The sequence below is a fragment of the Petaurus breviceps genome, unplaced genomic scaffold, assembly GCF_028583685.1.
Source record: "Petaurus breviceps papuanus isolate PSGF00001 unplaced genomic scaffold, PetGlider_PUasm1.0 178, whole genome shotgun sequence".
Lineage (NCBI taxonomy): Eukaryota > Metazoa > Chordata > Mammalia > Diprotodontia > Petauridae > Petaurus > Petaurus breviceps.
The window spans coordinates 16,448,031-16,474,210 of record NW_027185777.1 but is presented as its reverse complement, the minus strand read 5'-3'; the positions used below and the strand labels follow the sequence as shown (position 1 = coordinate 16,474,210).

General features: G+C 41.2%; 1 protein-coding gene across 18 annotated transcripts in view; it reads right to left on the bottom strand.

Moving 5' to 3' along the window:
- The window catches only part of KIAA1217 (KIAA1217 ortholog), a 586,069-nt gene that overhangs the window by 81,320 nt on the left and 478,569 nt on the right, over positions 1-26,180 (bottom strand). For all 18 annotated transcript variants that reach the window (XM_069086314.1, XM_069086315.1, XM_069086298.1 and 15 more), the window contains one exon: positions 10,237-11,069. In XM_069086314.1, the coding sequence (XP_068942415.1) occupies positions 10,237-11,069 (833 nt within the window). The remainder of the gene's footprint in view (positions 1-10,236; positions 11,070-26,180) is intronic.

Genomic DNA, 26,180 nt, shown 5'->3' with positions numbered 1-26,180 from the left:
AGAGAGAGAGAGAGAGAGAGAGAGAGAGAGAGAGAGAGAGAGAGAGTTCATCAGTGTAAGGTGTAAGGTTCCCCATTGGGACATTCATTCCTCCAAAGCATAATGGCAACTATTTTGTAATTTATAGTCTTAGAGACTTTCCTGGGGGCACTTAGGGATTCAGTGACATTCCTACAGTTACATAACTAGTGCACATTCAGAGGCAATTCTGGAACCCAGGTCTCCCTGGGTAGCTAGATGGCACAGTACATAGAAAGATCATCCTAAAGTCAGAAAGACCTAAGTTCAAATCCCACCTCATACACTCAACGGCTGTGTGACCCTGGGCAAGTCACTTAACCTCAATCTGCTCTGATTTCCTCAACTGTAAAATGGGGATAATTATAGCACCTACCTCCCTTAAATGCTTAGCACAGTGCCTGCCATGTAACAGGTATTTAATAAGTCCTTCCTTTTCCTTTTCCTCCCCCCTCTGTTCTTTTCTCCCTTCCTCTCTTCTTTCCTTCCTGTTTTTTCCTTCTTTTCTTCCTCTCTTCTTTTCTTCTGTTTCTCCCTCCCTTCCTCCCTTCCTAGTCAGTTTCCTATTCACTAGGCCATGCTGCATTTCCCCTACATTTGACATATCTGTTTACAAAAAATGAGGGTACCATAGAAGGACAAGACTGGGCATCAGGAAATCTGGATTCTTGTCATATCTCTTCCAGTTGTATGATTTTAGGTAAATTGCTTAATTTCCTCATTTTTAAAATAAGAGATTCTTAGCTGATATTCATTAAAGTGCTTTTACCTCTAATAATCTATGCTTTTAAATTTGAATGGGAAGGAGGAAGTGGCATTGGTTATGTGGGTGGAACCACTGCAAATCTGGCAGGTAACACCGAATTTCTGTGGCTTGCTGTCTTTGGAAGTCATCAAATTTAAGGTTCAGGTTAGGCAGATTTTTTAAAAAGGGAAGACTTATACATGCAAAACAAAGCCCTAAAATTAAAACAAAACCAGGCAAGCACAGTACATCTCAATTTAGCTAGAAAGACCCACCAGAAACATCAGAAACTAGGAGCAGTTGCTGATTTTTTTTTTCTTCCACAATCACCCCCTCTAAGGGACATGACACAGATTGGGACCTGAATTCATAATGTTGGTTACTGTGGAAAGCAACTGAAATGAGCTCTATCTCAGGATCCAGTCTAAGGACACCTCCCTTAGAATGGAATATATGATCTCTTTAGGAGATTACCAGTTGGTTTGGGACAATTTCCTCTTCAACCCTATGGGGACAAGGGGTTGCTTGACAAAGAAACAGGGCTTATTTGGGTCTCCCTATATTTAAATTTAGCTCTGCCTTTGTTTTTGTTCCTGCTTTCAATCATAAAGATTTGACTGACAGTACCTTAGGAGTTGTGTACAAAATATTTAGAAGTGGAAATAATTTGCGGCAGATAATGGAATACTTTCTTGAGGAAAGCTGGATTGTTTGAAGTGACACTATATGTCGTGCCCTACTTTGTGACAGGCTGCCCATGGGCTTTATGAAATCCCATGTGTCTTCCTCAGTGACTCAGCTAGCCAGCACCCACAGAGAATCATGGTACCCTGGGGGGAGAAGCCAGAGAAGCAGAGGAAACAACTGATTTACTGATGCTTGCCTGTGACATGGGAATTCATTTTCTCTATCTAAAGTTAGCTCACAGGCTCTAAAATCACAGTATCAAGATGTCTCCTTGATAGACACCTCGGAAAAGCAGTGAGAGATATAGATAGCTGGGGAAGGGCCCTATGGATCCCCAGAGCTAGGATTTATGGCCCCTGTCTTCTTCAGGCAAGAAGAGTCCTAATTAAAGATGAACTGTATAACTTTGGTCTTCTTCAAGGTTTTTAGGGGTCTTCATGATGAGAAGATTCCATTTCATTCACCCCATCCTTTGAGGGCCAGTTTGACTTTTTCTTCCTCCCTCTATGAAGTCTCCACAGACCATGTTGAACCCACAAGAATCTCTCCCTCCCAAGAACTCAGGGTGATTGTTGCTTATTCCATTCATAGCAAGTTATGACAATCAGGCAGCCCCCAATTTATAAACCAGGCATGATTATTTATTTGTACATTAGTTGTCAGGAACTCTAAAACACATTTTCCTTCAAAAATAAGTCTATAAACGCAATGCTCCTGAATAGTAGAATCTCAGATTTGAAAGGTACCATATCTAAAGAAGAATCTTGTGTACAAAGGAAGGAATGAGTAGTGACCTAATGTGACGAATCACAGCATGGTCTGAGCCACAGGATCTCAGAAACAGAGAATCACGAATGAACCAAAAAACTTCCTTATCTCCCCCTGACTCCCGTCTCCTTATCCTGGATGGGTGTCCACAAGAGCCGCTAACATCTAAATAAGCAGTCTGGCCATAAAGAATAATGAATGCAAAAAAATTCAAGGAAATCTTATGGGAAGTGATGTAAAGAAAGGAAATAGCGACAAAAGAATAATAGACACAATGAAATGTGAAAGTGGAGAGGCAGCAAAATTCTTGTCAAATAGTCAATATTACTGTCTTGCTGTCTAAGTAAAAAGGGCACATCCCTCTTTTCTGTGAACATCTGAGGAAGTGGTTCATGGGAAATAGACTAAGAGGATTTATCTGAGGTTTGTAGAAAAAGAAAATATATCAATAAATTAGGGGAGAAAAGAAAATCTATGACTGTAAAATTAAGTAAAAAACACAGTATTACAAAGAAAAAAACAACTATGTATAATACCAATCTTGCCAAACTTTAGCCAATATATAACCACATAATTCTAATTTGGGGGGAGGGGAGAGGGAAAGGGGTGGAGAAAAATGTGAGGAGTTCTACTTTCTCTGGCAATTTATCTGTAACTTAGTCTGAGACTTGCTAGGACCTCTGAGAGGTTACGTGGCTTGTCCCAGGTAACTCAGCTCTTAGCTGTTAAAGGCCATATTCAAACCTATAGTCTTCCTGTCTCCTATACTATGTTGTCTCTCAACATGGTCCGATAAAACAGAAAAAACAAGTTTAAAACGGCTATTTAGATTTTGGTTAGCTCCCAGAAGCTAACTGTAATATAAAGCTTAAGTACAAACAAATGATAGGATTGGGGGAGATTAAGAGTGCTGGGTCTGGAGTCAGGAAGACTCATTTCTTGAGTTCAAATACAGCCTCAGACACTTACAGACCCTGGGCAAGTCACTTAACCCTGTTTACCTCAGTTTCTGTAAAATGAGCTGGAGAAGGAAATGGCAAACCACTCCAGTATCTTTGCCAAGAAAAACCTCAAATGGGGTCACAAAGAGTTAAACACCGACATTATTTAATTATTAATAATTACACACACACACAGAGTTTGTTCTTTTGGACTTTTTTTAGGTTACAAAGCTCCCAGATGAAACTTGGGAAGCTAGAGAGGAACACATTTCTTCCCAGACTCTAGAAAAGGAATTCCTCTGTGCTGTTTCCTGGAGTCCTTCTGCTAGGGAATGAAGAATATATTTCTTCCCAACTTCTAGGAAAGGAATTCCTCCCTACTACTTCCTGACATCCATACACCTCTCTCTCCTGTCTGTGGGCCTCCTAACCTTTCTATAAGAAGTGGCATGAGCCGAATTTGAGGGAGAGCCTTCAGAGGGGGAACATTCATACCTAAAAAGGTCAAAGTTGATAAGCATTGATTAAATATCTACCGTCTTTGTACCACTGTGGTAAGTGCTGGGACCAAGAACAGAAGGAACCTCAGGGCCATCTAGTCCAACGGCCTTATTTCTCAGATGAGGAAGAGGAAGTGAAATGGTTTGCCCAAGGTCACAGAAGTTTTCAGAGTCAGAGGAGGGATTCAAACCCAGATATTCTAACCCCAGTGTCAGTACTCTAGCCAAGGTACCAAAGTTGCCTCAGGAATGAATCTGCAATTCCTGTGAGGTCTGCAAGCATAGCTTGCATTGTTTTAAAATTCCATTGGATTAAGCCTTTATCTCTCCAATTAGATTTTTTGCCTTTACCAGCACAGGGCTTGGCAAACAGTAGGTACTTAATAAATGCTAGTTGACTGACAGAAGAAACAGACTCAAGGAAGTGAAATGACTTTACCCAAGGCCACACAGGTTAACAGGAAAACAGGAAGAATTCAATTCTGGTCTTCAGACTAGGGGTCAATGTCCTTGCCACTCCAGTAAGTGACCAAGGAGTCTGGAAGCCCCTAGAGGGACACTGTCTCAAGCATCTTTATGTCCCCCAGTGCTTAGGTTGTCTCTAAACAGAAGATGCCCAATAAATACTTGTCAGTAGACAAGCAGAATTTGCTGAGAAAACAGCAAGACAAGAGAAGATTTAAAAAAATGCAAAGATCTGTCAGAGTACAGGGAGCCTCAAAGTACCAAGCAGCTCTTAAAATGCAACACTTCTGTATGTATTATGAGTCAAACCCTTCAACAGCAGAGAACTGACCGATCACAACTACCCAGACCAGAGACAACACTGAGCAGAAATACTCATGTAATTTCCTCGATTTTTCATTTCACTTTATAAGGAGAGACCCAGTCCAGAGTCATAGCCTGAAGTCTTTGGGGGAATTTCTGATGCTGACTACTCAAGACATGGGCTAAGAAGCAAAAATTCAATTTGCCTCAGGTCACTCAGCCTCTCTGCTCTCTTATAGTGGAGGCAACAAGCCTTTTAAGATTTTTTGAATTATACTTTTCACATCACCACAATTCTTTTTTTGGGGGGAATAATTTTTTTATTAATATCTTTTGTTATTCTACTGCCTACATTTCTTAGTAATTGCTTCATTGCTCTCCTTTATCCTTCCAGGGAGCCACCCCTTATAGCAAGTATAGTGTAATGGATCATAGCACCAGACTTGGAGAAAGGAAGAGCTCAGTTCAAATCTACCTGAGGTATTTTATTAGCTGTGTGGCCCTAGGCAAGTCACTTAATCACTAGGTGATTGAGTTTCCTCATCCGTAAAATGAGAAATTAACTTCTAAGACACCTTCCAACTCTAAATATAGGATCCTATGAATAAAAAAAGGGACAAAAAAGGGTTCAGCAAAAATAGAAGCAGATAGGAAAATATCTGCCATTCCTAGTGTTGTCTGCAATGAGGAAGTGAACAGAATTGAGATGGTTATCTACTCCCTATAGCTCTAAGAAGCCTAGAAGAGTTTCTGGCAAGCTGGCCATCTGGACAGACCAAACCAGCTGAAGTCAAGTCATCTGCCCAAGGCCATGTGGTCAGTCACAAGCAATTTCCTTTCTGGAGGCTTAGACATGAGAATCACTGTCCTTAAAGTTAAAACAGTTGTAATCTGTTACGGAACCGCCTATTTTCATAGCAGTCAAACACTTCCGTTATTATCTGGGAGGAGACTTCTAACATGGTGGACATCTGGGAGAAACCTGGTTGCCCTTTCTATTTCTCCCTCGTCCCTATTGGTATTTGATTTTCTTCCACAGACTGTTTTGCTTTTGAATCCCCAAAACAGTCAATGCTGACTTCATCAGACCGAGACACAGACTTAACCAAAGGAAATCGACATTAAATTACATCATTCTCATACTTTATCTTAAACTTAACAGGGCTTGGAAAGATTGTTTTCCCTCAAAAAACAAACAAAAAACCACCCAGACCAACAAAACACCAGTTATTCAAGGAAGCTTCCTGAGGACAGATGAGAGAAAATTCATTTTCTCTGATTTCCAAAGACATTTAGAGGTCACCTGGACTGCTGGGTACAAGTGCTTCTACACAAACATATTTAGGGGTCTAGTAGAATCCAAATATGGAAGAACATTTTGAGGATTTTCACTTTCCTTCCAGGGTTTCAGTGGTTTTACAACTTAGCTGTAAAATTTCACTTGAGAGCCTCAGAAAGAAAGCACTCTCAGCTTTATTCACTTATTTATGTTACAAAATCCAAAGAGAAATTGTTTTGGCAGTTTATGAGACCCTGCACGAGGAAAATTAAACACTTAGTGGTGGGAGGCACTTTAAAATGACCTATGCAGCTTAAAATATTTCTAAAATAACACCATACTGTAGGCTAGACAATGCACTAAATTTTATACTTTTGTAATTGCTTTTGGTATTCATTTTTCCCATTTGAAATGGGTTTAGAACTGGTGTTTTTAATAATGAAAAAAACTCCCAAGCATGTGCACCCTCCTAACTTTCCCTAGCAATTTTTTCCCTTACATAATTCTGCTAATATACTAGATAGTGCTGTTGTATTTTACAACATGTATATATTTAGCAATGCAATTATGCAAATTCCACAGCATTTATAATTATAAATATCTTTTAAGAACAGTACTTTACATCTCAGGCCTGCAATAATCTCTTCAGAATTCTGGTCTCTAAGGTTCAGATCGGATTCATTCCAGAATTCTGGGTGGAGTGCAGTTGCATGCACGATTTATATTTCCCAGACTTCCTGCTGGGGTAAAGGTACCTTTCAGCCCAGATGACCAGTATCAACAAGGTAATTCAGCCACTTGATTCAGACAGAGAAATGGAACCAGTTGCATGGGTCTGCTCCCTATTTGCCCACTCTTCACATCATTTTGTTGCCTCTGCAGGTGATTGCAAGGACACAGGTGACAATGATGATAGAAAATGCCCAGAGTGACCGTCGATATTGTACCATTTTCTATCTCATCTACTTAGCTGAAAAATTTCAGCCCCTTCAGTTTCATTGACTCTGAAATTTCTCAATTACGAACTGAAGATACCTGCTGGGTTGGGGTAGGGAGAATGATTCTCTCTCTTCCTAAAAGGGGCATCTTTTTCTCCTGTTTCAAGTCACTGGCTATGAAAACCACAAGACATATTATTTAAAACCAAACCAAAAACCAAATCTATGACTTCATCAATGCAGGGAGCTTCTAGTGCCCACAGGTATCTGCTCTGTAATTTCATGCCTCGAGAAGGTCAGTGATTTGTTCAGGGCTGCAGCCAGGACCTGTTAAAAGTAGGACTGAAACTCTACTGAGGTCACCTGTCTCTCCACTTCACAATGGCATCTTCAAAAATAATTACTAGAAAATATGAGATCTTAGGACCTCAGAGGTGAGGCTGAAGGGGGTCTTATGGGTCGCCTAGTCCAACTGCCTCATTAGATGGAGAAATACCCAGAGATCTGAGGTGACTTGACCAATATCATTAATATTAAGCAATAGAGGCAGTATCTGAACTCAGGTCCTCTGACTCCAAATTCAGTACTCTTCCCATTGCACAAAGAGTCATCTTGGTAAAGTGAAACACCGGTCCTGGAGTCAGGTAGAGGAACCAGGCTCTTCAACCATCTTGGATGGTTATTGACTGTGTTCTCTATGGTAAGTCCAAACCTCCCTAGGCCTTTGTTTCTTCATGTAAAATAAGGGGGTTGGAGGCCCTCTGAGGTCTCTCCCAGCTCCAGTTCCACAATACCATGATCTTATAGTCAGAATAACAATACATTTTAGACAAATAATATTGGGGGGGGGCAGTATCTTAAAGTTTTTTTAACATGATAGAACTGCCCAAAATTTTTTTACATGACAAAACTTCTGAGGCTTGTGGAAAATGGAAACATTTGAGGTTGAGAGTCTTTCAAATATGCAAACTGAAGGCCTTTAGGTAATGTTGATGATGTTATTAAAAATTGCCTGAAAGTTATTTAAAATGTTTAGCTGCAGAACCCTTCACCCTTCTCAAAAGAGTTCCCATACTTCACTCTGATGTCCAAGATCTATGTTTTAGTCTATCCTCTAATCACTGGATTCTCTCCTAATGATCTTCCACAGGACTCCCAACCACACATGTTCGAAGTCAAGGTGAATGCCATATCTTTGGTGGTCTCACCACCCTTCTCAAAAGAGTTCTCATACTTCACCCTTATGTCTAAGATCTATATTTTAGTCTATCCACTAATCACTGGATTCTGTCCTAATGATCTTCCGCAGGACTCACAACCACACATGTTTGAAGTCAAGGTGAATGCCATACCTTTGGTGGTCCAACAAAGAGAAATTTTGAGAAATAAAAACAATTCATCCAATAGGATCTTATTTAGGATTTACAATACACCGTCCTTGCAATTATGAGAGGGAGATAGTGCTAAATGTATCATTGTCTTCATCTTGCAGATGAAGAAACTAAGAAGAAGATTAAGGACTTGTCTAGAGTCACATGGTAAGTATTGGAGCTGGGATTCAAATTCAGTGTCCTTTTCACTCTATCGCCTCACCCTCAAGCTTCCCTGACTCATATCTCCCCATTTGCCCTAGCAAAACATTTTTTTAGCATATTTATATAGTATTTATAAATATCCCATCTTCACTCTCTGTTCAGTCCTCTCCTAAGTATTTACTGTACTGTAACTTATACATCAGTGTGTGTGTGTGTGTGTGTGTGTGTGAGTGAAAGTAAAAGCCCTAAACCCTAAGATAAGGGTTTTTAACCTGGGGTTTGTGAACTTGTTTTAAAAGGTATTCTGATGACTACCTATCACTCTAATTTGTTTCCTTTGTAATCCTATATATTTGATTTTCTGGATTTAAAAATCTTGCTCTAAGATGGAGTACACAGCTTTCACCAAAGCGGTCCATGACACAGAAATGGTAGAAAACTCCTACCATAGGACCTTATCCTGGAACCTGATTGCTTTGAAATGGAAAGCTTAAATATCATTTCAGAAATTCCTCATCTCCTTTCTAGACAAATGAGCTGCGTGCCACAACAACTCCGTCCATGCATAAGAAGAACCCTTTGGGATTCCTGGCATTCTTTCCTATTTTTTCTCCACTATTCTGGAATCCTCCAACATTATGATATTTCTTTTGTGAAGCCAGATAGGTCTTCCTTTCACCAGTCATCTATCAGTGAGAGGTACTGTTTATTACCAGTGCAAAAGATGATTATGTACATCATTTGAAATTCACAATCTGAGTCTCCTTTTTACAAAGTTGAGAAAAAGTACAAGGATAGAAGGGAGCTGGCTGTTACCTGGCCCTACTTGATTGAATAGTTTTTCTTTTATTTCTATTGCTTTTGAATCTTTGAGTGAAAATGAACAAAATGCTTCACCTCTTATCAACTCAGTTTCCTTATCCAGATTTTTAAAATGATCATTAAGATAACATTCTTCTACAAAATTTAGGCTGGAACACCTACAATGATTCATCTAAAAAGTCTGAAGTTTAGGGTCAAGAGGATCCTGGGTTCAAAATCTAGCTTTGCCATTTACCATTTATCTGTCTAGCCAAGTCACCACACCTTCTAGGCCTCAGTATTCTTATCTGCAAAATAAGGGGAATGGACTAACGTCCCTCCCTTCCGGTTTTAAATTTATGAAACTATAGTCTATCAAAATCAATTAAGTGATTTTTAAAAATTTCTGACTGGACTAATAATAATTTCATTGGTTTAAGAAGCTCCTGAGGAAACTCCCATGTCAACGCTGATCAATATAGAGAGTTTCCTAGTGACATCCCCAAGGGGCACACAGCCAGTACATGTCAGAGTGGGACTTCAACTCAGGTTCTCCTGGGTCTTCAGCAAGTTTTCCTTCCACTCCACCATGTTGCCTTTAAAAGAACTTTATTACAGCTGGGCTGATTTTTTTTTTTGTTGTTGTTGTTGAGGTTTTAACTATGTGGTTGGGAGATTCTGGCCCAGTACCTAAGTTGCAGAACATATTAAATACAAATCAAAACCAAAATGCTTCCATTCAGTGGAATCATTTTGCTGATTTCAGCAGCATTCCCTAATGAGTGCTTAAAACAGAAACATTCTGTTTTCATGCAAATTTGTGTTTTACACCCAAGAAAATAGACAGTGACACATTTTTTCCATTTCCTCAAACCATATGAGAAAAAAAAAAAAGCAAATTCTATAATGGGAAAAACAGAAATCACCATCTCAAAAAGTCTTTCTGCCAAGATACAATATACTTTCCTTCTGATTTTGATAGTGATCATCTCCTGATCTACCATATTCATCATAAGGTCATCCTTTAGTTAATCATGAAATTTTTCCAACAACTGAAATTTAAATTAATAACAAATGGACAACATTAAGGTAAGAGAGATCTCTACATAGCTCCACATTTTGGGCATACTCTTCTCTTTGTTAGGACATTGCCCTAAAGGCTCACATTACTGTCCCAGAGCATGCTTACAAAATTAGCAAGTACATATCTCTCATGGCTTCTTATATCCATCACCTTGTATTTTCCCCATGCTTACCTTGTCTCCTTGTCTTTGGGTGATGTCATGGTGCTATAACCAAAAATTTGCTTCTCTGTCAGTGGTGGGCCCATGTCCACCATGCCTGCTAATACAGGAGGGTTCCGTGGCTTTTCTATATATACTGTGGTTCCCAGCTCCTTTTTAAATGACTGGCGACTGGGAGAGGCCCGATCCGGTTGCATGCCATGAGGTGGTATGTAGGCATTATGATGGGGGAGCATATCAATCATTCTGATGTCACTAACTCGATGGGGAGAAGCTGGCGGTGTTTTTGAGCCCAAGGTAGGCAAATGGCTGTCTGGATACTTCCTTGATTTCTGTCTGTATAGTGACTGCTCCAAATGCATTTCAGCTTGCAGAGAGGGGTTACAGTAAGCACTCGCAGATCGAATTGCTGTGCGGTGATAGGCAATGACATGATCTGGGACATCAAGGGGATGTCCACCATGTGAAGAAGCTATGCTCATTCGTCCCTCATGAAAAAGGAATGGGTCAGCATATAAACCTTCATTTCTGAACAGGGCAATGCTTTTGCCGCTTAGGTCTTCATCTGGTTTTACATCTCTTCTTTCCAAAATGGCGCTTGGGCTTGGGGAGATGGACCTTGAAACTGGCATGCTAGAGAGCCTGTCTCTGGGAATAGTGGCATTGCCAGGAACAACCATTGTGCGAGCACCCCCGTATGGGATTCTGGATGGGGAAGGAGGCATAGAGTGTGGTATGGGAGTAGAGGGTGGTGAATTTGGAATTGCATGAGGTGGATGAGCTGTGGATCCTGGGCGAGAGGCACCAGGGCCTTCTCCTCTTGCATAAGCAATTTCCCTCTGCATCTGAAAAGAGACAAAATAAGACAAAATATTCATCTCTATAGATGTTTTCATGCGTCGGTACCATATTGCTCTAATGTTGCTCAATAGTCTATAAAAAGGGGCTCTGTTAATTTAATTTGGATGTCTTAGCTTCTCAGACCATTTGGCAAATTGAGGATGAGGCATATCCAGAAAGGTACAATTCCCAGTATGTGGCCTAACTCACTTTAATGCAGCTGGGTAAAGATTGGTATGGGAACTCTTTCCGCTGGTAAAGAATGGAACTCATCCACACCATCTCATCCAGAGCAATTTTTGTTCCTATACTTCCAGATGCTTTGGAACGCTGCTGGAGGCCTTCCTCTTGACCTCTGTGTAGGTCTCCAGTTGGTGGATCTCGCATATACTACATGACCAGACCACCTTCTTTGGCAATTAGGCATTTCCTGAATGATCTCTAATGACACTATTGTAACAGGATGGTCTTGGTGATGGGCTACGGAACAATGTATTTATGTTCATCATGCCTTTTCCCACTGCTCTTACAGACCACCCATTTCTGGTGCATTAGCATTGGAAAAGAAATTACACAATATTTCTCTGACCCAAAAACTACGAAGGGAAAGGAGGAATGGAGAAAAATTGAGATAAGGTTTTTATTACCCATTAGCATTCATGTGAGCTTATTAGCAGTCTATATTATATTAACTGATAGAAAAAAGGGACTTTTCAACTCCAGGAGAAAGAAATGTAATCAAAATATACTAAAATGTCAGCCTCTCAAGCTTAAGGACCTCATACAGCAATTTCTATACATCCTCCAAGGGCCTAGTATATGGTTAGAAACATAGTAGGCACATCACAAATACTGTTGCCTGAATATCTGATGAATGGAAAGACACATTAGAAAAAAGTAAAGTCAATTGATAAATTAACAAGTTTTTTTTTTAAGTAGAAGCAAAAGGTAGCCCTTGCTTTCAAAAAGATTGCATATAACTGGAGGGGAATAGGGACCCTCTCAGGCCCCAACTATTGACGATACCCTCAAAAGAGAAAAGGGATGAAGAATTCAGTTAATGAGAACAGGAGGAAAAGAAATCATAACCACAACCCACTGTGTGGTTTACCAAGGAGGAGAATATAAAGCCCAAAATCATCTAGAAAAAGAACATCTGATACTTTCCATTTTGGTCCAAACACCAAAGTTGGGAAAGGCCACTGGAGACTCTTTGATTGGGTCTGATAATTAGAAGCAGGAGATGTCATAACCTTTCTGGGCCACCTTAAGCTCTTTCTCTATTGATGTACAGGAGTTCACCAGAAGAAGAGGGTGTAATTAAGGGGAGAGACAATGTGTGTTCCAAAGGGACAGGAACAAAGAAGGATAGCTAGTGGAATATAATTGGAATCCATAGAGGAAGAAAGAAAATAAAAATAGATGGAAGAAATAAAGCTTGAGGATCCAGTAAACATATTCCAATATATTAAACATGTATTAAGCACCTACTATGTTCCAGGCACTATGCTAAGTACTGTGAATACAATTAATAAAAAGACAGTCCCTGCTTTAAAGAAATTGACAAGCTAATGGGGAAGATAATATCAAAAAAGGAGGCAGGAAAGGGGGGAAGGCTGGGGAACATGGAGGAGGGGGATGGAGAGGAGCTGAAACCAGGCAGAACAGCAGGTGCAAAGTGAAGTGAGCTGAGAGGCCAGTTTCTGGAAAAGCTCCTTTTCATCCAAATGTCTAAAAGCCTCTTGGCTTCCCTAACTTCTTTCAAGGCTCAGCTACAATCTCATCTTCTACAAGAAGCTTTTCCCAATCCTCTAATTCTTCCTAATACTTTTCCTTTGAGATTATCTCTATGTTAGCTTGTATATATCTTGTTTATACATAGTCCTTAGCATGGTGTCTCCCCAACTAGACTGTCAGCTCCTGGAGGGCAGAGACTATTTTTGTCTTTCTTTGTATTCCTGGCACTTAGTATCTGGCACACAATTCTTTTGACTTGACTATCAACCTCACAGGGTCATTGTGAACAAAACCCATATTAAAAACAATTTCTCAGAACCCTACTTCTGAACCCTCTGTAATATAAAGGATTTGTTCTAGATAATTAATCTCTGAGATCCAGAAAGCAAGGCAAAAGCAAAGAATCACTTTGCTCTTAGTTCAAGAACATAAAAAAAGCTTCTAGGTTAAAACATCTTGGGGATACCACCTTATATCCATCAAACTGTCAAAAGTGACCAAATGCAATGGCAGACAGATCTTAGGAAAATAGACACTACTGATGGAACTGTGACATGATACTATCTCTTCAGCAAGAAGTCTGGTACCCTGCTGCTAGAATGTGGCATAGAGAACACCAATCTAGGATTCAGGATGATTTAGGATTAAGTCTCTCATACACATTAGTTGTTTGACACTGGGCATTTAAACTATCTGTGCCCCAAGAAACCAAGGCTATACATTACAGAGAAGGGTTCCCATCTGCATTGGAAATCACTGATCCAGAACCAACCTCTGCCCCCTGAAAAATTTAAACTGAAATTAAGAAGGTATAAAACAGTAAGAGCTATAAAGTCGTTCATGACATTTGATCCTGTGATCTCACTACTAGGACCCTGAGAATTTTATTGAAAGAAAAAAAAGATCTATTTGTGCAAAAAGAGGCATGGCAACTTTATTCTGAACAGGAAAAAAAAAGTGAAACTGAGAATGACCCACATGCCCACTGACTGGGAAAAAGTTGAACAAGTAGGGTGTGTCATGGAAGATTACCACTCATATGACAACATAAAGAATACAGAGAGAACATACAATATGGAGAATATAAATACAGAAAAAACTTCTAGGGACGGATGAAGAATGAAGAAAGCAAGGTCAGAACAATAAACACCTTGACTGTGACAAAAATAGTAACAACAACAAAAGCTGGGGAAATCACATAAAAGGAAGAGATCAGAAGGAGACACAAAAACAAAAAGAAATTTTCAAGATCATTCAGTTAAAGTTAAGATACACATTTTTTAAACAAATTATAAATAAGCTAGATCTTACAGTTTTATGGGAGGCAGTGTGGTCAGAGTCCTGGGTTTTGTAGTCAGACCTGGGTTCTAATCCGAACTGTGTCTAACTCTGGGCAAACTCCTTCACCTCTCTAAGACTAGGTCTCCTCGTCTTTAAATGGCCTTGAAGAGTTCTTCCAACTTGAAATCGATAATCGATGTATGTAAATTTTTATACTGTTAATTTCTACTAATTACTAGACTTAGAATTTTCTTCCTTCCTTCCTTCCTTCCTTCCTTCCTTCCTTCCTTCCTTCCTTCTTTCCTTCCTTCCTTCCTTCCTTCCTTCTTTCCTTCCTTCTTTTCTTCCTCTTCTCAGGAATCTACAGAGCAGCATCAGGGACTAGGAGTGAAGGGTTAACACAAGGGCCTATGATACCTGTAAACTAACAGCCAGAGAGACGTTTGTTAGCTTTTGTTTTGACAGCTGCCAACCACTTCAGCCTGTCGGCTCACCTCATCCTACCTTGCCTGATCCTCTAAATTTAAAGGGCCAGCTGATCAAAATTCCTCGTTGCTGGGATCCTATGGTGGGGCCACCTCCTTCAGGGGAGCCTAGATTAAGGCGCAAATGCCTCGGGTGTGTGTGTAGGGGGCGCGTTTCAGGATCGATCTCGCAACCCTCTCACTAGTTCTATTAATGCATAATATTTGGGCAGAGGCATTGTTCCCTTTAGCTAACAATGGCATGGACTGCTAGGAAAGCACATGTTTTGACTTTTCAAATAAAAATTCAAATTATTTGGAAAAAAGAACTGTGTCTTATAATTATTTGCATGCCACACCCTTCAGCCCAGTGGTCTACCCATGGCAGATAATTAAGAACATTGAAAATAGCCATTTTTTTTTTCTATTGGGCCAAATAAAGTCAAATGGGTCCTCAGTTGAGTGGGGAATGGAAGGGGAGAGGAGGGGGGAGTTTGCAGAGATCCAGAGATACTATGAGGCCACTGCAGAAAAGTCTGTGAGGGGGCTGGGCAGGAGTTTATCTGCTATGCAGCCACAGGGAAGGAAGTAGATTTTGGCAGCTTTCTATTCAAACTAATTATTCTGGTTAACTAGATGTTAAGTTCAATTGTTTCTATCTGCTGAAGGTATCAGAGGACTTTATATTCTGATACCTGGGTTTACATCTACTACCTCCTTACTCTAATCGTGACTCTTACCCGCAACCAAGCTTTGTTGATTGACTAACTCCAAGGCCACTCTAGTAGCTTGGAATCAATGTCTAGAGATTAGAATGAACTAAATCCTCCCTCCTGTGTGTCCTTGCCCCCAAAGTGGCTTGTAACCTCTATAGAACTGACCCACATGACAAAAGTGATCCTCCAGGCCAGGGGCTAACTTGATATGTATATGTGCATGTGTGTGTATGCACACACAAACATACACACGCATGTATATATTCATGGTTGTATGACTGTGCATGAATATGCAGGTGTGTGTATATGTATGTGTTTACACACACATGCACACACACACACACTCATCCTTAAGGCACCTAACTAGAGGCAACGAAGGCCTTCAATGCCAGGCCTGGGCTTAGGACGGGAGCTGATGCTTACTATTTCTCCCTAATTAGTGTTTGTAGGGAAAACAAATAATACACATACTAATACAGGTGCAGAGACCTGACTTTCTTATGGCTAATCATGGGGTGCCAGGGGATCTCTGTGTCTTTTGAACAGGCAGGCATTGATTCATTACAAATGCTCCTCTCTCTCAGATTTAGCAAAATGGGAACAGTAGATAGAAAAGGCATCATCAGGCAGCTTCAATAAACAAAGCAGGGCTTAAGAGTTCACAAAATACAAATAAGACTGTCTCAGCCAACAGGCGATGTCTGGCCAACTTCACCATGTGGTACAGTGAATTTGGAAGATGAAGGGCTTTAAATAGAATTTCATTACAATCAGCTTGAGGAGTGAGCCCAACTTAGACTGGAAAGGTCTCAAAAGCACAGAGCTTGTTAATTTAATAGATCTCCTTGGCTCTCTATGAATAGTTACCGTTGGCTACTTTAAATTTGCTCTTCCTCATGGATAGAGCAGCCGGGGAGTCCAAGTCAAAGGATTTGGGTTCAAATTCTGTCTCAGACACTTAAATAGCTGTATGATCCTGGACAAATCTCTTTACTTCCTCATATCCTCTGTTTCCTTATCTATGAAGGCTCAGAGGGCTGTTGTGAAAAAAGTGCCAAATAAAGCTTAAAACACTAGTGAAAGATGAGTTTTTTTGTTTTCAGGTTTTTGGTTTTTTTTTGGAGACTAGATTCTTCTTACCTTGCCTAGGCTGGAGGTGCTTCAGGACTTATTCATGGGCCTGATCCCACTGCTAATCAGCATGGAAATTTTGTCCTGCTCTGTTTTGATCTGGGTCAGTTTGCCACTGATTAGATAACCTGGTCATGGCCCCTCCTTCTCCACCCCTGGGGGACTCACCATCCTGGTACCAGACTTAGTGTAGCTGACTTTGCTCAGTGTCATGCACAACTCCTAAGCTCAAGCAATCCACCAGCCTCTTGCAGCAATGAATACAGGTGTATACCACCATATCCAGCTATCATCATTATTTAACCTCCGATTATCTTATGGTTTCTGGGCAGCTGACTCCCAATTAAAATTTAGAATGAAGGCAAGGCTGAAAATAGGGCTGTCTTTTAGCAGGACTGGAGGGAGGAGAGGAATTGTGGTGGCCGGTGATGGCAGAGTTCTGCAGTTGTTTGGCCAGTGGCTGCAGAATTAATAAGATCACATCTGTAGAGCTCTTTGCCTTCTATAGTGCCTTAAAGCAGTAGAGAAATGCCAGCATCATCCTCTTTTTCATCCTCATTGAAGCAAGAAATATGCCTGCCCATCCAGAGGCTTCTCACTGCAACAGTGAACTAGGAAATAGACCAAAGCATGGGGTAGCTGGGAGGCCAAGATGAAAAATCCAGAAACGGCACAAAGCAATATCCTAACAGACTTAGTAGTAGCAACAGTGCTCTGTGAGCTGTGCCCATGATCTACCCTCTGGAAAATATGATTACATGATGAAGAGACCTCCTTGGAAGCTATCTTGTCAGAGATGGGAGGACCAGAGACACAGAGTTGGTGGGGCCCTTAGAGGTCAGTTAGTTCAACACCCTCAATTTGCAGATGAGGAAACCAGGAAACCAGAGGCAGACTGATTTGTCCAAAGTCACAAAGGTGGTAAGAGGTGGAGACAGGATTTGAACCCTGACTTTCTGACCCTGAATGCATGGTACTAATCCAACCTTTTTATGGTATAGATGAGGAAAATGAGGCCTTGAGAGGTTAAGGGACTTAGCCAAAGCCACCTATGTAGGTAAATAAGTGCCAGAACTGGGACTTTTGGGGCGTCCAGGTAGCACAGCAAGTAAGAGCACTGGCTCCAGTGTTGAGAAGACCTGGAGATCGAATCCCAGGCTCAGACACTTAGCACCCACCCAGAAACACCTGGCCGTGTAACCTTGAGCAAGTTACTTAACCCCAATTGCTTAGGGGCGGCCGGGTAGCTCGGCGATTAGGAGCACCGGCTCCAGTGTTGGGTTGACCTGGAGATCGAATCCCGGGCTCAGGCATTCAGCACCACACCCAGAAATAACTGGCCGTGTAGCCTTGAGCAGGTTACTTAACCCTGATTGCTTAAAAAAAAAAAAAAAACTGGGACTTTTACTCAGACTCTCTAACTTTAAAGCCAGGAATCTTTCCACTTTTTTTTTTTTTGAGGGGGAAAGGCAAGGCAATTGGGGTTAAGTGACTTGCCCAAGGTCACACAGTAAGTGTGTCAAGTGTCTGAGGCTAGATTTGAACGCAGGTCCTCCTGATTCCAGGGCTTGTGCTCTATTCACTGTGCCATCTAGCTGCCCCTATCTTTCCACTTTTAAACAGTGTTCCTCCTGTTGAGAATTTACCCAGGCCTCACTAAAATCCCAATATCCAATGCTAGCTCTTCTGAGTGGGTGGGCAGGGAGGATCTTCGAGACAAATGGGACATTCTCCAGGCCCTTCGGGTGTGTCCTACATCCACCACAGAGGAAGGGGAGTGTAGTTTTTAAGGTGATGGGGAATTTGGACCTTGTCCCTTGTCACAGAAGAGTTGGAAGGCCCTGAAGTCTTTCTCAGGCAGCAGAAGTGCTAGAGTGTAAGTTCACAGAAGGGTCAGACAAGGAAGTGGCGATGGTAAACCACAAAGTGGAAAACAGGAGAGAGAAATCAGAGAAGGGCCCTAATGACTGAAAATGCAAGCTTCTTGTTAGCATCTTTCTGAGAAATGGAGAAGTGATCAAGTGAGGAATTTTGCTTTTTGGTTTGTTTGATGGCAGGGGGAAAAAAGCTATAAATATGTGTATTAGGTTAATAATTTAAACAACAACAAAAGAAAAACACTGAACATTCTGAGATGTGCAATCAAAGCAAAGGGCCTGAGCTTTCACAAATACACGAGGCTGTTACACATCCCATTAAGGGTTGTCCTCTTCAAGCTAACTGCCTGGGGAGGCACAACATTTAGTCCAGTAATGCTACCATTACTCTGAATATTTTTGGAACCCCCTCCAGAGTTGGCAGCATGTTCATTGAATACTCTCGTTGGGAGCAAATCTGTAGCCATTGAAAATGAACTTATGATTTAGGAATCAGCCAAAAGGCATGTGGAGCCAGACCGATTGAATGGGGTAAGTGCAATGAGGTGGAATTCCTTGTGCAGCTAGAGACCAGCCTTGAAGACCACTTCAAAAGAGGAGCTCCAAAAATTTATTGAGTAATAATACATCACTGTAGTCACTTAATGGCTTTCTTCTCCTTCAACTCAATGTGGAAGATTCTCAAAGCTTAGCGTCTTAAGGCCTGGCCTCCCTCCTGTAAATGCCAATCAGTACTTTCCCAAATACTGTTCCTCCCTTAGATTGTCCTCTTTCTAATTCCACCTATCACCCCATCACCCTTGCTTTTGAGACTTTGGAATCATTTGAGTCCTTCTTCTCACTTCCCACAAGATTCCACCTCTAAGCAAGTTAATGTTTCCCATAGGGGAGGGGAGATCTAGGAGGAGAGGGGGTGGCTTACCTTATCCCATCAACTATAGTTGCCCTTGGGCCACTTGCCCCAGTAACACTGTATGGAACTTTCCCTGGCCACAATAGTTCCTAGTTATAGCTCTGTCAATCATATTATAAATAGTCATACTTTGTACGGATCACCTGAAACCCTGGAGAGGGGTCAGGTGTTCCTATCATCATAGCGATCCTGGCATTTTTTCCAATTCATGGTGACCCCAACAAAAATAAGAATGCAAAAGGGGATTGTGGGGTCAAGCAAAGGGCAGGGTCTATGGTAGGACCAACGCATTCAGCTATCTGTGAGGGCGAGTCAGTGAAAAGCACGATGTAGCAAAAACCATATTAGATATAGAGTCAAGAGATCGGGGTTCAAATATTGGCTCCCAGACTTAAGAGGTACATAATCATGGGTGAGTCACTTAACCACTCTAGTCTGTTTCCTCATCTATGGAATAGGAATAATGCACTACCGCCTTCACAGGGTAGTTGGAGGTAGATGGGGTGGGAGTTCAGGGGAGAGGTCAGTGAAGTGAACCTTAAAGCATCATAGAAATGTAAATTATGATTAAATAAAACTGGACACGAAAGGGGTAGCCCCAGCTAGAATCAGACCAACTTGGTGGAGTACTAGGAATATGTTCCTGACACCAAATCCTAGGTTAAGAGCTCGCTGTAAAGGGTGAAGAGATGAAAACCACTTCCCACACAACACTCGGTGCCTTTGCCTTAACTCTCCCATGTGCATGGCCTCCTAAAATCCCTCTTCCTTTAAAACACACTTCAAGCTGTCTTCTGCATGAAGCCTTTCCTGTGTCTCCCCATCTGCCACCACTTTGTATTTATTTGCTTTATACTTACCCCATAGCTATTTATGTACAGGGTGTCCCAAAAGTCCTGGTGTTGTTTTAAATAATTTAAAACCACGCCTTGACTTTTGGGACACCCTGCATGCTCTTCTTTCCCCCATTAGAATGTGTAAGTTCCTTCTGAATACAGGATTGCTCTGTTATTTATTATCTATTATTATTTTTATTATTATCATTTATTATCTATTATTATTTTTATTATTATTTATTATCTATTATTATTATCTGATTGCTCTATTATTTATACTTGTACCCTAGTCCTAGGCACTTAATAAATTCCATTTGATGCCTGGATTGATTGGTAGGGTATAGAGGATTTTGGTACTTTAAATATTTTTTTGGGGGGGTTGATGTTAGTTAAAGGAAGTCTAGTCCATCAGCCACCTTAAACCATTCAGTGTTCTCACAGATGCAATGCCAGTACCTTTAAGCAGACACTGACTTATTCCTTCCTGGCTCTAGGTTAAATATAAACTAGTTATGATAAAGATAGAAGGAGATGAAAGGAGCTCTTCTGAGGCCCAGCCTAGGTTGACTCCTTAGTCATAAAGCTTCTTCCCCTCATTAGGTAGAGCTCAGCTGGCTGCCAGAGAATTATCTCTGGGACTACCTGGTTTGCCCACTTGACACCGGGATTTGAAATTTAGATGGTCAACAGAGTTCAAGAAGACAGTTACTCCAGCAGTTACCCTTTATCCTTTGACTGTTCCCACTAAGTTCAGGTTGCCCATGTTTTGGAAGGTAAATTTAACTCCTGTTGACTCTCCTGGGGAAAGATTGGCTTAAATATTCCAAGACCACTTGCATACTCTGGCAAGATCTTTCCCTCCCACAATCCCCGACAGCTAAACTTACAAAACCTTCAAAGTACAATGTGCAAACTGGGCTTCAAGTTTGATGGCAACTTCAATTTCTCCAAATGATTTCGATTTCCCTGTGTTTGGGAATCTTTCCTAGATATTGGCCACTCTCTGAATATCATTCCCTTTATGCTTTCAGCATTACACTCGAGCTCACCTTACTGCCCACTCTCTCCACATTTAAAGAAATGTCTTCATCAACATTCCTAAGCAAACCCTCACTCTGAAGACTGCAAAAATGCCCACTTTCATGATCTACACGCATCCTTTGATTAATGAAAATTCACTTAAAAGAACTTAAAACTAAAGGAATTTACTCAAAAAAGAACCCTTAGGGCTTCTATAATTTAGTTGTTTTGTGCTGCCTTCTACCTGTTCTCAGGTCCCTCCTGCTCCTCACTCAGATAATGTCAGCTAGCATTTACACAGCACTGTGAGGTTTAAAAGCATTTTTTTCTCATATAGCATCTCATTTGTTCCACATAAAACTTTTATGAAGTACTTTTGTATAAACGAGGACATGAAGGGAATAGGGAGGTTCAAGTCTTTGCCCAGGGGTCACACAGCCAATTAGTAGGGGCTTGAGTGGGACTCAAAAACCTTGGCATTTCTGACTCCAGTTTCACCAAGATGTAACAGAAAGGTCTTTGGAGTCAGAGGTTCAGATCACGACCTCTGTAACCCTAGTTAAACACCCTGAACCTCGGTTTTCTCATCTGTAGGAGGTTGGGGTCATGATCCACAGTTTAGGAAGCATCGAAGGGATCATGAATGGAAAAACTTTAAAAAGTCCTGATATTCTGACTGGCTCAAGAACTCTAAGTCTATGAACTCCAATGGAAAATCCCAATCCCTCTGTGTCAAATGCTAACCGATTATTATCTAACAGTAATCAGCTACTAACTGTCTCAAAGACAGATAACTGATTTTATAAGCTAACGGCCTCAAATGAAGACAACAGCAATAAATCAAATAAATAAATAAATCATTAAGGTGATTGCAGAATAGTCGATTCAGGGGCCTCATGGCTGGGGGTGAGAAAGACCTGCATACACAGCCCCACTCTGAGTACTTAGCTACACGGCTCCAGTAAGCTCTCCTACCCTGTTGGAGACAGATCATCAGCTACTTGTGGGACAATCACATGACCCAGCAGATACTGGGATGGGCCTCCTAACGGAAGAGGACTGGCACACTTCCATGCTTCACTTTTTCCTCCCGTTCAAGGATATAGTAGTAAACTGTACACACCTGCCTGGGTGCCCAAAGTGATAGGGATGAGAAAAAGTTGGAGCTGTTAGAAGACAATGTGAAATAGATAAAAAAAAAAAGCAGCCAAATTACGGAAGATTTAGAGAGCTTTATTTTCAGGGCAGCTAGATGCCCAGGGGATAGTGTTGGGCCTGGAATCAGAAAGACTCATTTTCCTGAGCTCAAATCTGGCCTCTGGTACTTACTAGCTGGGTGACCCTGGGCAAATCACTTAACCGTCTTTGCTTCAGTTTCCTCATCTGTAAAATGGGCTGGAGAAGGAAATGCTAAACCACTCCACTCTCTTTGCCAAAACAAACCCAAATGGGGTCTCAAAGAGTCAGACATGACTGAAACGACTCAACAATGACAAAAATCTCCAGGAGGTGAAGCATAGAGAGTCACATCACAAATCCTGAGAGACAGAAGCAAACTCAGAGACCATTCCACCCATAGCCTGAACAAAAGGTATCTCTACCACATCCAGTTCTCTCTCTCTCTCTCTCTCTCTCTCTCTCTCTCTCTCTCTTTCTCTCTCTCTCTCTCTCTCTGTCTGTCTCTCTCTCTTTGGCTTTTTGGAGGGGGGAAGGTAGGGCAATTGGGGTTAAGTCACATGCCCAAGGTCACACAGCTAGTTTTTTTGGTGTGTTTGTTAAGTGTCTGAGGCCGAATTTAAACTCAGGTTCTCCTGACTCCAGGGCCAGTGTTCTATTCACTGCACCACCTAGCTACGCCCAGTTTTCTCTTAAAGACCTTCAGTAAGTAGTCCTCATTGCTGGACAGCTTCTCCTCCCCTAAAATCTAAACAGACCTTTTTCAGTTACTCCTAGTGCTTCCAATAATGGCCTCAGTTTCCACTTCTATTATTTTGTTGTTGTTTTCAAACATAAAGCTAGCTAATACGTATCAAGTGTTTTAAAAGACTTTCCATGCACTTTGCATCCATCATCTCATTTGGGTCTCACAACAGTCTTGTGAGGCTATGATGACCATCATTTTACAGATGAGGAAAGTGAGTATCAGAAAGGTGAAGTCACTTGCCTAGAGCATCACACAGCTAGTAATTGTCTGAGGGAGGGTTCAAACCCTCTGATTATATTTTTAAATGTAATTTTATTGCAGTTAAGCACCAAGGAGGGAAAAATCATAGCATCTTGGTAGTGGGAACAGTATTTCACATAACACAAAAAGGACTGACTTAACAGACATTCACCTCATATACAGCACTTGTACTCAAGTGTGTCTATTCTACCAAGTAAGATCTCTTTGCTTTTTTCATCAAAATTTGTAATGCTCAACCTCTTCTTGCTTTCTAAAAAGTACCACTGTCAAAAGTAGTGGTCATTTCTGTCTCATCAGTTGGTTCAGACTTTTTCTTTCTTGGTTTGTATGTCTTTGCTGGGGTTTGGGGGCACAGTCTAATGCTGGCCTCTGTTCAATGAAAGAACAACCCAGGAAAAGGTTAATTTCTTCACCTGAATTTGGTTTTCAAGGAAACAAATTTGGACCTAAGCTCCAGCTGGACTGGATGCTCTTCCAGAAGCCTCCTGCGGAGTCTTTGAAAGCAGCAGCTTTGGCTCTGATGATAATGTCTCCATTAAGATATGTAATTTCATGACTAAGGGAATTCTTTGGAATGCTTCTTATCGCAACCTGTTGGACCATGAGTGACTTAATATAGCCTGTTGTTCAAAAGGATACCACCTGTCTCAATCACCAAGTTCATGTGATTGTCCCACAAGTAGCTCATGATCAGTCTCCAACAGGGTAGGAGAGCTGAGTACTCAGAGTGGGGCTGTGAATGCAGGTCTTTCTGACCCCCAATTCAGCACCCGCCCCCCCCCCAGCCATGACGCCCCTGAATCGACCATTCTGTGATCACCTTAATGATTTATTTATTTAATTGATTTATTGCTGTTGTCTTCATTTGAGGCCGTTAGCTTATAAAATCAGTTCTCTGTCTTTGAGACAGTTAGTAGCTGATTACCGTTAGATAATACTCGATTAGCAGTTGACACAGAGGGATTGGGATTTTCCATTGGAGATCACAGACTTACAGTTCTTGGAGAGTGAGAGTGACAATGTTCCCATGATGCAAAAATAAAATGGTTACTGAGTCCATAACCAGGGTTCTCGGAAAAAGGAAATTTAGGCTTACACACAACAACTGAATAAACATGTGGTGATTCAAAGTTAACATGTTCAAAACAGAACTCATGATGTTTCCTTCCAAACCCAAGTCTCCTCAGTTATACCTGGTTTGCTTGATAGCAGCATTATTCATATTGTCCTTCAGATGTGGAATCCTGTTTCATCCTAAACTTTTCCTCCTACCTGTCGCCCAGTTGCTCTACAACATCCAAACGGTAGCTATGCCTCACTGCTCTGACTCCTACCATATTTTTCTCGTAGATCTCATTCTTGTTATTTAAACAGACTCTACTTATGCAACCAAGATCCATAACATCCAACCATTGTTGGATACCTCCAACTGGATAATCCATGAGTATCACATGCCCAGAAGAGGACTCGTGATCTTTCCCCCCAAGCCCTTATTCTTCCTAGCTTTTCCTTTTTCTAGCCCTGGCTTTGTACTCTCAGAGATAACCTTCAAACCTTCTCTCTCTGACATATCTCATACCCCTTCCCCTTCCCACTCCACCCCAACATATAATCAGCTGCCAAGTCTTGTTAATTCCATCTCTGAAACATCTACCACATAGGTCCCTTTCTTTCTCCAATCTATTCTCCTGAGTGCTGCCAAAGCAATATACCTAAAGGAGCAGGTAATTCACTCCCTTTCTAATGAACCTTCAGTGGCTCCCAAATGCCTCTAAAATACAAAAATTTCTGTTTGGCAGTTAAAGACCCACACATCTGGTTTTAACTCATTTTTTTAGACTTAGGACCACTTTGTTTTTTTTACATCAATATGATTCACATGATTTGTAAAAAAAAATTTTCAGTTGTGTCTGACTCTGTGACCCTTTTAGGGGGTTTTATTGGCAAAGATACTGGTGTGGTTTGCCATTTCCTTCTCCAGCTCATTTTAAAGATGAGGGAACTGAGGCAAACAGGGTTAAGTGACCTGTCCAGGGTCACTCAGCCAGTAGGTATCTACGCCAAATTTGAACTCAGGTCCTTTTGACTGCATGCCTGGTGTTCTACCCACTGCACCACCCTAGCTGCCCCTTCACTTGATACATATTTGCTAAAATAGAATTCTGGCTGTTCTTCCCATGCAACATGGTGGTTCTTGCCTCTGTGCTTTTGCCTAGCCACTCCCTCCTCAGTTTCACCCTGATTGAATCCCAAGCTTCCTTTAAGGTTCAACTCAAGCGCTATTTGTAAATAAGGCCTAGCTTCCCCTATGTCTCCCCAGAAACTACTTGGTATGCATATTTACTTATGTACTTCCATGTTGTCGTCTTCTAATAAAATGTATACTCCTTGAGGGGTTGGGACAGTTCCATTTTTGTCTTCAAATTCTCAGTACCCAGTGCAGTGCCTGGCACATAGCAGCCCTTAATCAATTCTTGTTACTTACATAAATGAAAGGACTGCTTCAACAGTCTCTCTGGTCTCTCTCCAGTCCAGGAGTTCTTACCTTGTTCCAGGTCTTGGACCACTTTGGAAGGCATATATTATTTTTTTAATGTGATTTTTTTTTTTGGAGAGGAAAGGCAAGGTAATTGGGGTTAAGTGACTTGACTAAGGTCACACAGCTAGTAAAAGTGTTAAGTGTCTGAGGCCGAGTTTGAACTCAGGTCCCCCTGACTTCAGAGCTGGTGCTCTATTTACTGCACCATCTAGCTGCCCCAAAGGCATGTATTATTAAGGTCAAGCCAATGGACCCCTTCTCAGAATTCCATTTTTAAATACTTAGGATTATAAAAGAAACCAATACAAGGACATGAAATTATAAAACATTTCAAAAAACAGGTTCCCCGGTCCCCAGGTTAAGAACCCCAAAACTCTTTTGTCTCCACCTCCTCTATCACACAGTTTCTCTAGCCAC